The following is a 10,775-nucleotide window of genomic DNA, read 5'->3' as shown; positions in this document are numbered from 1 at the left end:
ATCAAATCAAATGTGGGAGGAGGAAAGGTTTTAAGAATTTAAAAGGTAATTCTATAGATGCCACATCTGTAACGCAGCCAGTCCTAATAACTAAACTGGTCTCTTCGACCTTCAGGAACAAAATGGTCCCGGTCTTCTGGGCTGTTCTCTGCCCACACAGATCCCTCCACTAGCACACAATCTATTTGGCCACCATCCCCTAGTGCCTACCAGTGGACAGTGTCGCTTATTTCACATCCTCAAGAGGAAGAGCCCAGTATCTTAAAGGCTGGTCACTGAACGAATCACCCTTGGGTCAGACATCCATTTCTGATCCAATCAGAAGCGGGAATTAAGGCACAGGACACAATGTGGTCCCCCAGACCTGCTCCTACCAGGGGCTAGGGGGTGGGCAAGACAAAATGAAAGAGGTACAGCATACTAAAATGTTACAGAGAAAGATGAGAGATGCAAATCGAAAAGGCAATCCAACCAATAGGAAAACAACTGATTTCAAAGAGAAATAGATATTAATTCAGCGGTGCTTATAAACCCAAAAAAAACCAACAGGCTTAGCTTCTGAGGAGGTATTCAACAATGACAAAAGTTTCTTCCAATATGTACGTGAAATAATACAAATACAGACATATAAATACTGTTTCTCCCTACCTTAGACTGACCACCTTCCACCAGTCAACCTTCTAAATACAATTTTAAGTGAACACAATTCACTTTTTCTTGTCCATCCTGATTCCGTTAATTTAGGTGTTCAGAGAAGTCTCTGATGAGTTTAAGAGATGACATTATACCTACTTGTCACCTCTTACAGCAGAGGTACTTGCATACAGAAGTGGATATGCTTCCACATATCCTAAATAAGGCTTTGCAATTGGAAAGGGTATTCATCCAAGTAAGTGACTGTCTAACAAAAAACTTGCAATGATTTTGATGGAAAGGTTTACCAGTACTCCACAAAGAAAAAACAATGTTAAAAGATTAATGGCAGGTTTCCCACCGAAGAAACATTCCAACTACAAAATTACTCTCACAGCAATGAATACTTTAGAGCAATGGATACGTGATATTTTAAGTCATTTCTGACACAGGTAGTTAGGAGCCCACCCAACTCATGCTCCTGTTTCTGGAGAGCAGCTGGAGACCCCAGGACTAGAAATTCTTGCCCCTCTCCCGTCTGGGAGAGGCAGGTGAGTGGTTCTCACTAATGGGCTTATTTCACATCCTCAAGAGGAAGAGCCCAGAAATTCCTGCCCCCTTCCCATCTAGGAGAGGCAGTTGACAAAGAGGCCACAGGGGATGGCAGGGCTCTCAAGAGAGAAGCTGGGTCCTTACTCGCTGCGTGAAGGAGGAGCAAAGAAGCAGCCCCGTGACCAGGACCCACCACCTCTACCTGTTGCATGAATGAGAAACAGACTTCTACTGTGTTAAGTTGCTATATTGTTGGAGTTTATTTGCAACAGTGACTACTGTTTCTTTAAAAGACACTTCCCTAAAAACGTAGTGTCAAAAACAAACATAGAACAAGATGACAGGAAAGTATAATGCATTTCTGAGAAATGAAAGTTGACTTATAAAGTTTTATTTATTTTTTTTCACACACTCACTTACATTTTTAAATATGAAAACAATCCTAAGGTGGACAAATTATTCTGTGGTCAAATGACTATATTTTGTTTTGTTTTGTTTTAAAATATTTGATCATCTCAAACCAATCCCTAATTGAATTATCATTCTATCTATGGATGTGAAATATTTTCCCACATGGGAATTGTATGCGTAGTTGATGCATGAGGAGCAATTTTATAATTTACCATGATATAGTGGGAAACAATATACGTTACATCGAAATGTTCTGTCTTTCATTTCTAGAACCTACAACTCTGGATCATTTAGGAAAAAAAAAAAAATCCAAACTGAGACACTATGATGTGACATCTGATTGCCAGCAAGCAGACCGGATGCAAAACCTTCCTGTGTGCAAAATTATGCATCATTTGCTTTCGGGCTGGTGTTAATTTTGTTAAAAGAGTTTCGAGTACCAACCAGGTCATTCTGAACACCGTTTGAACATCTCATGTCAGGTCAGGTACGATCCCTTCCCCACATCTGAACGAACGCTCCAACCCCACCGCCAGGCTTCGAAGGAGAAGACAAACACGATCTACTCCCACCAGCAACGCAAAGCACAGAAGTGGACAAGGCGGGGCGTCCAGTACCTGATGCTGCTCATGCTGCCCGTCTCCGACCCCAGCTTGCATCGCTCCAGCTGGCTGGCTACGATTTGGCGTTCTGCCTCCAGCTCTCGAGTCAGTCTTTCAAACTGTAATTCCTAAAAGAAAGACACCCACATGATTAATTCTATCGTTCATATAAAAAGTGGGATTCAGGCCAAAATGACAAGATGGTCAAGGGGAAAAATCTGATTTACCAAGATACTAAATTTGAGCAGCAGAGGACGTCGCTGTGGAATCAAAGACGAATTTGAAGTTCAGACAGAGTTGGAACCTGAGTTTCCATCACAGTCATGGGACCGACTAGCCACAGACCTTGAATAAATTACTGAATCTAAGTATCAGTTTCATCATCTACAAAATGGGTTTATAATACTTATTTCATAAGATTGAGGTGAGGACTAAATGAGATATTTTTCATGAAAAATTAGCCTGAGCTATGTTTGGAAGAAAGCCAGCACCCAACAGATATTAATACCCTTGTCACACATTTAATAAAGAAATAACTCACTTTTCTATCAGTTGGAGTATCGTATTTATTTCCTACTGGACTTCTAGCTAATTTGATCCTTGTCTTATTTACATAATCTTAAAACTACACTCCGTTATGCTTTAAATTTCAGTGGAATGGCCATGATACAGATGCTATCCTGTAGAGTCACTAAGGGAATAACCTTTAAATTTTGCTATATCGCCTTTAAAAAGGGCCAATTAAACCAATGACGAATACGTCTACAAAGCAGCCCGAAATCCACTGTTTCAGGATTAACTTTATTGAAAAATGATCCAACCTGTACACCAGTGATGGTAGCTTTGCAGCTCCTGGGATTTGCACCATAGTTTAGCCTTTATATTTTAGTTTCCTGTACCCTTAAGTTTTTAAATAAATGTAATTGCAGTCAAGCAAGTGTTTTAAACTAAAATTTTCAGGAAATAATTTTACAATGTCCCTTTTAACTTTAAAAAAATTATCTGCACGGTTATGTTTTGGAGACGGAAAAAACAAGAATGTTGAAAAATGCTGAAAAATACGGAAACGTAGAGTTGAGGTCAGTTTTGGAAAACTAAAACTCCCAACATGGCCAGGATGGATCTGCCTTCCCAGAAAAGATGAGTTAACTTTACTCGCCACCCTGGGACGCTCTCGGGCGAGACCTTTAAAAGGTAGGCTCCAGTGTGTCCTCTATTTGTGTTAAAAATACCTTTGCTCTTTTCCATAAGAGCGGATTTTATTTTTTTATGTTGACATTATTTAGCGCATCTAAGTGAGAGACACTCCACACATGTGGGCTCAAATTTTCCCTTTAGGGGCTGAAACTGAAGAAGCATGTTGTTTGAGATCAAATTTTTATTCTTATATATTGTGACAGGCAGCAAAGGTTCTTTGTAAAGGCTCAATACCAAGACCTCTCCCGAATGCATTTTGTGCAGTTAAGCTTCCCTTCTTTCTTCGAGTTCGACTGCTTTCAGTAGGCAGTCTCTTTCCCCCAAAAAACAGCAAGTTTTAGTAGACTTGATATTTCTGAGCTTTATAATGTGTTTTATCTTAAATCTGTCTGCATAACAGGAAACCGACTCATTCATATTTTTGAGTCGATGACAGCTTAAAAAGGTAATACATGAAGATAATATAAAATTCCTCATAGGTAGATAGATGTTCATTATTTATATCATTTAAGGGACCTGACTTGGCCACATGTTTGTTACGAATAGCACGAAAAGTGAGACAATGAAGCAATCTGCGTCATAAACCTTGGCTCCCCGCTAGCACAGCCCTCGGGTGAGCTTGCCGAAGGCTGTGGCTTCGCTACACTGTTCCTTCGCTTCAGTCTCATGGGAGGCGGATGACAAGAGACACTTTTTCATGAGCAAGCTCCTTCCAAACACATAGTTACCGCCCCTCACTTCGTGTAGGTCTGTATTTCCATCTGGCATTACTTTCCTTCTGTCTGAAAGGCTTCCTTTAATATTTTCTGTAATATGGTTCTCTTGGTGATGAATCCTTTCAACTGTTTACGTGCCTAACATCTTTATTTCGCCGTCATTTTTGAAGGACGTTTTTACTCCACTGTCCTCTCGCTTGCATTGTTTCTCACAAAAAAACCTACGATGTTCCTTATTGTTGTTTCTTTGTATATGTAGTGTCTTTTTTTTTCTCCGATTCCCTTACAGACTTTCTCTTTGTCACTGGTGCCGAACGGCTTGATTTTCATGTTCCTCGTGGTCATCTTCCTCATGTTTCTTATGCTTCGGGTTCATTGGGTCTCCAATCTGTGGATTTATAGTTTCCCACAAATCTTGAAAATTTACAGCCATTAATTTCTTCAAAATATTTCTCTTCTCCGCTATCTCTTCTTCTTCAGTGACTACAATTAAGTGTATATTAATTTTATGTTGACATTGTCCCAAAGCTCATGGATTCTTTTCTCATTTTTTTAAATTTGTTTCTCTCTCTTTGTATTTCTTTTGGGATCATTTCTATTGGTGTTGTCGAGCTAACCAGTTTTTTCTTCTGCAATGTCTAATCTACCATCGACCCCACTGAGTGTATCTCAGACACTGATGAATGAGTAAGTACAACACTTCCAGAAATTTCATTTGGGCCTTTTTTTTAATGGCTTCCATGTCTGTACTTAACATTTTGAACACATGCAATACACATATAAAAACTGTTTTGATGTCCTGATTCTAGCATCTGTGTCAGGTTCAACGGATTGATGTTTGTCCTCAGTGGACCTGATTTCTGGTCCTCTGAATGTGTGGTGATCTCTGAATATAAATCATTGTGCTCTGGGTATCTTCGTATTCCGACAAATATCTTACGCTCTGTTCCGGGGCACAGTTAGTTACGTGGAGGCGATTTGATACATGTGAGTCTCGAATTTATTCCTTAAGGGTAACATAATAGCCTTTAGTGTGGGGCTAGTTACTCTGCACTGCCTAGGCAGGCACTTCGTCTTGCGAATTACAGGGTTTCCCAGTGTAGCTGGTGGGTGCAGGCATATACCCCTGGTCGTGGTGTGAGCACCAGGGGCTATTTCCTCTCATCCTTCCAGATGGTTCTTCCCCTTTCCTTGCACATGGAGGCTGCTCAGTTCTCCACCAATTAGCAGAAAGGGACCCTTTGCAAATCTCAAGGTTTCTCCTTTTGATCAGTAATCACCTTCCTTCTATTTCGCTTTGCAGATTCTAGCCACCTTTACCCACCTAGACACTCAGTGCTGCCTCCACATCTCAGGCAGTCCCCTGGGCTCTGCCTGCATCTCTCTTCTTTGTATACTATCCTGAGGACACTCGCTCAAGCAATAAACTGGCTCACTGGCAGGGCTCGGCTTATTTGCTGTGTCTCTTAGGAATCACTGTCCTTCACTGCCTGAAGTTCAGTGTTTTGAAAGCTGGTGTTTCATCTTTTTTGTCTGTTTGTTTTTCTGTTGTTCTTTCGGGTAGAAGGTATTTTCATGTCCAGTTACACTACCTTTGCCAAAAGCTGGAAGGTTTTAAGAATTAACAATTTTTTTCCTCATGTTTGTTAAATGCATGCTTTCCACTGTATGTAAAAATTTGCGCTAAGTGAAGTACTAACTAGTTAAGTACTTAAAGTTTTACACTTTAAAAGAAGATGTTTGCTATTATGGTATTCAAAATAAAGGTTACTTTTGGGGTGTTTCTTTTATTTGCCTGATAACTTTTTAATTGAAATGACATTTTCTTTATTAAGGAAACTGAATCAATGTGTTGCCTTTTTAAAATGCCCATTCAATAAATGTTTACTTTGTCACTGTGTATATGAAACAAGCTAGGATTTAAGTGAATTATCCCTCTGTGCTTCACTAAGGAGTATATAGTAAATGTCACATTCCTCAAGGAGCAAGGAAGTTTCGCTTCTTCATCTAAAATCTTATATTTTATTAATATAACATAAAACATAATAAAATTGGAGGCTAAAATTATTGAGCACTTCCTGTTGAGTGCTTAGTGACTAGAATGGTATATAAGGAGGACATTTTCCTGCTGGGCTGCTATTCTATCTAGTGTCTAGAGAAGTCCTGGCACATAGTAGGCGCTTAATAAATACCTGTTAAGTCAATGTATGTGCACAGAGCTAAGTGCTTAACATGTATCACTTTGTGTAAACCTCATAAAACTATTTCCTAGGTTCTGTTTTGTCTTCACTTTACAGAGATATTAAGGTTATTCAGGTGAAAAGCTTAGCTTTGGCCAGAAAAGAATTTCTTCCTTCAAAAGCAGGAAAGAGAATGAGATCAAAGGTGATGTTTTAAGAGATCTGGGCATAGAGAGTGGGGATGCTGAAGGAACTAATGAATAGTGGATGAACTAAATATCCCCAATACTTTCAATTCTTTTGTTTTAGAGACTATAGCAATCCATTGATGTAGAGAACCTATGATGCCACGGTAAGCTACCATTAACGTTCACACTAAGATTCATTATTGAAATGATTTTTATTTCTATGAAATCTAGAGAGCAGCTTCGGAAATGCCTTCCTGTATTGCTGCTCACAGTACAGTTGAGTCCTACCTTACCCCACCGAAGAGCCTTAGGCTCATAGGGAAGTTTTCGTCACATTACATCCCTGGGGTTTGGAACTCTGACGACCCCAGCTGGTCCTGGTGTGGCATTATGCTTGGAGCTGATAACTTACCACCAGAATTGAAAACTAGTCTATGGCCATGCTACCCTGAACAAGCCCGATCCTGTCTGATCTCAGAAGTTAAGCAGGGTCGGGCCTGGTTAGTACTTGCATGGGAGACCACCTAGGAAGACCAGGTACTATAGGCATAAAAAATAAGGGACTGTAAGTTGACAAGGTCCTTGCAATCGGTGAGGTCAACCGAGGGTTGCCTCGGTTAAAAAAATTTTTAAAAATAATAATTGAAAAATAAAGAGCTGAAACTGTGGTTCTCAAACTTGGGGCAGGCGTCCTCACAACAACGAATGAGCTTCTGCTCCCCGGGGGTACCCAGACTGCGGTGTGGGCGGAGAGATGACATTCTTCCCGTTCTAACTCAGTTCGACCTTTGGAAGGAGGGAAGACCTCCCACGACCGAATAATTTCCTGGATTTCTCACAGACTTGGAGGTGGAAGGGCACGCTGCAGAGGGAGATTCCTGGCAAGCCCAGGTGGGCACCTAAGACATCAACTGAGAAAAACAAAAGTATGTGGATACACTTAGTAAAATTTGTACACTAGTCGTAAGTGACGATGGGGTATTAAATGAATTCAGTGAACGTGAGACCGAAAAGAAAGATGAGAAGAAAACTGAAGACATTTGAAAGTTATCTGGATTCGGAGGGGAGAAGGGAAAGGGAAACCGGCGAAATAAAGAGAAGAATAATCATGGGGCAAAAGAACACCAGACTGACTTTCTCCTGGGCAGCGTCGGTGGCGAAGCGGGGATGTCAAACCAGCTATATCAAAAGTGATAAAAGCACAGGAGACAAAAGTCAAAATAAGCAAACAGGACTACACGAGACTAAAAGGCTGCCTGTTCTTCCAGCAAAAGAAACAGTCAACAGAGCGGAAAGCAACCTATGGAATAAAGGAAATATTTAAAATGGTCAATTTCTAAAACACCTAAGAAACCCATACGACTCAATAGAAAACAACAGAAAAATGGGCAAAGTACTTAAATAGACATTTCTCCAAAGAAGACATACAAATGGCCAACGGGTATATAAAAAAGTGCTTGACATCTCTAATCACCAAGGAAATGCACATCGTAACCACAATGAGATGTCACCTCATCCTTGTTAGGATGGCTGTCAAAAGAAACAAAAGATAACACGTTTGGCAAGGATGTGGAGGAACCGGACCCCTTGTGCGATGCTGGCGGAAAGGTGAAATGGTACAGCCACCACGCAAAACCGTGCGGAGGTTCCGCAAGCAATTAAAATCAGAACACACACGCGCGTACAGGAATGTTATTCGGTCTTAGAAAAACGGGGTAGCGTACCACTGCGATAAGCCGCGCAGACCTGGAAGACATCATGCTAAGTGAAACAAGTCAATGACCGAAGCGCAAAACTTGCACGATGCCACTTAAGTGAGGAATCGAAAACGAACTTAAAGCAGCAGAAAACGGAACGGCGGCTGCCGTGGCTGGGGAGTCGGGGCGTGGAGGGCTGGTGTTCGGTGGGTGTAAAGTTTCGATTACACGAGATGAACAAGTCCTGGAGATGTGCCGTGTGACGCGGAGGCTATAGTGAGCAACGCAGGGCCGTGCGCTTAAAATTGCAACAGGATGTATTTCATATTAAGTGTTAGCATTACAAAGAAAAGAAAAGAAAAGAAAAGAAACAGAAAGAAAAGCAAAGGGGAACAAGACAACTAGTGGAGGTGATAATTATGTTTATTACCCTGATTGCGGTGACCGTTAGAGCAGTTGTAAGTATATATCCGAACTCGGCAAGTTGTATACATTAAATACAGGCGGCTTTTTATATCAAGTATACGCAGATAAAGTTGTTTTAAAAATATCCCAAAATGTTATGCCGAAATTGCCAGAAAGATTAGGATTTCACTGGAATTAAGAACAGTGGGCGGATTAGAGGACGTCTCACGGTAAAGGGAGTTTTAAGAAAAAGCAGAGTATAGTTAGATCTAAACCTCCCCATTACGTGGACACTGTCTTGCTCTAGAGATCGTAAAAATTTATAAAAGTGGTGACTATAAACACTAAATTTCATTAAAATTTACGAAGAGCCAGATTTAAATGACTTTCACTCCTAGAATCGCACATCATTGAGTCACGTAATAGGTTAGGATTATAAGAACAATTATCACATAGTTTTGTAACTTCTTCCTAAAGAGACTAAATTAAAAATTAATTTGGTTCAATTAAATGATGTTTTTTAAATATTTTCAAATGGATAAAAGTGGTAAATCTTTTGTGGGGTCTTAGCTAACTCAGTAGGAAAATCGAAATCAGAAAACAGGTACTCACAGTTTCAAGAATTCCTTCGATAAGTATTTGATTTAATCTTGTGGCATAGCTTCAGCTGGGATCATACAAGCCAGATTTGAGAATTTGGAAAACCCTAGACCGAATAGTGAATTTAGTAAAAATAGACTTGCCTTGATTTCACTAATACGAAGAGAGGAAAAAGAGACTGGACGGAGGTGGAGAATGCAGAAGATGGATGATATGCTAGGTCCTGGGAGACAAGACGCTTCCTACAGCACAGATCTGATTGCTAGAACCCAGAGACTTAAGATTCAAACTGACCATGACAGCTGGATGGAACAGGAAGGGGAACCCAAGGCTTATCCTGAGACCATCTGTGTGGACTATCCATGCTCAGGCATCGAGGAGTCTTTGTCAGCCTCCCCTGTAGGAGAAGGGAATACTGAGGACCAGCACCCATCCACAGACAAAATGGCGGTCCTGGGCAAAGTCTTCACGTACGCTAATGGACCGCTGGTAGGCTGGACGGTGAGAGCAGAAAGGGACATGAGACTCGACAGGTCTAATCATGATACTGAAGGCTCTGGGCTTCTCCTTGATAAGGCCTCACAGAAACGTTGGTCCTCCTGCTGAGTTAAGTTGAATGAGAAAGGAAAATTTACTAATAAGCAATAGAAGGTATAAGTTCCCTTAATGGCTCACCACTCTAATCTCCAATTCTCAAAAGTATATAATACCATTATTTGTAATCCGATGATAATCAGCTTATACCTTCATTCCTGTGCTTTATGTATTTTATTATAACTACCTGTTCGAGCATTTGTAGTCCTCCTAGATTGTTAATTTCTTAAGGAAGGGGCTAGGTCCTAAGTTATCATGTTATAAGTGAGCAAAATGCATGATTTATCACTGGAGCTGGGTATGTGTTTGTTTATGAATGAATGACCCAAGTTCCTGGTGACACAGCTTCCCGAATGGAACGGCCAAGTCGTAGGCCATTCCATAATTTTTTCCAGAGAAGGTGTTTCATGATCGCGAATGCATATGAGGATACTTCTGCGGGACTTCAAGAAAATCGGTAGTTCTATAAAACATCTTTTCATCATGTTATTCTCAGAATTCATTACTCTAATCAACTTTAAGGGAAAAAAACATGTGACTCTCATTTGAAAGGGCTGTGAAAGATGTCTAGGTGATGCCTCGTTTCAATTTCTTCCTTGCTTTTTTTTCCCTGTCTGATCATATATATAAACTACATGAATAAATATACAAAATGATATATGAAACAGCCATTTATACTTCTAATGGTATATGGGAAAATAACTGTCATTGTTGTTTTTACATCAAATCGTACATGCACAAATTGAAATGGTTCAAATGCTTCTCAAGTTTATTTGAAAAACAGCCACGATTCCTACCGTCTCACTTCCTCTTCTTCAGAGTCAGATGCTTTTAACTGCGCTTTCTGATTTGTATTTCCGTATCTCTGTTAACTTTCTCATATTATTATTCCTGGAACTTTTAATTATAAGCGTCATCAATTGAATTCCCACGATGAAATGTGAGGATTTAGCTCCCTTTCCCCATCTCCCATATACACATTTCCCATCTCCCCCCATCT

The 10,775-nt window shown here is 40.3% G+C and overlaps 1 protein-coding gene and 1 pseudogene across 1 annotated transcript in view; one reads left to right on the top strand and one right to left on the bottom strand.

The window, feature by feature from the left end:
• Positions 1-10,775, bottom strand: part of CTNND2 (catenin delta 2) — a 700,986-nt gene that overhangs the window by 525,017 nt on the left and 165,194 nt on the right. The window contains exon 2 of the mRNA XM_011364122.1: positions 2,214-2,326. Coding sequence (XP_011362424.1) covers positions 2,214-2,326 — 113 coding nt within the window. The remainder of the gene's footprint in view (positions 1-2,213; positions 2,327-10,775) is intronic.
• On the top strand, positions 6,910-7,028 carry LOC111742431 (annotated as a pseudogene).

The sequence above is a fragment of the Pteropus vampyrus genome, unplaced genomic scaffold, assembly GCF_000151845.1.
Source record: "Pteropus vampyrus isolate Shadow unplaced genomic scaffold, Pvam_2.0 Scaffold94, whole genome shotgun sequence".
NCBI lineage: Eukaryota > Metazoa > Chordata > Mammalia > Chiroptera > Pteropodidae > Pteropus > Pteropus vampyrus.
Note: the sequence above shows the minus strand (reverse complement) of the source record. Positions and strands in the feature narration are given on the sequence as shown.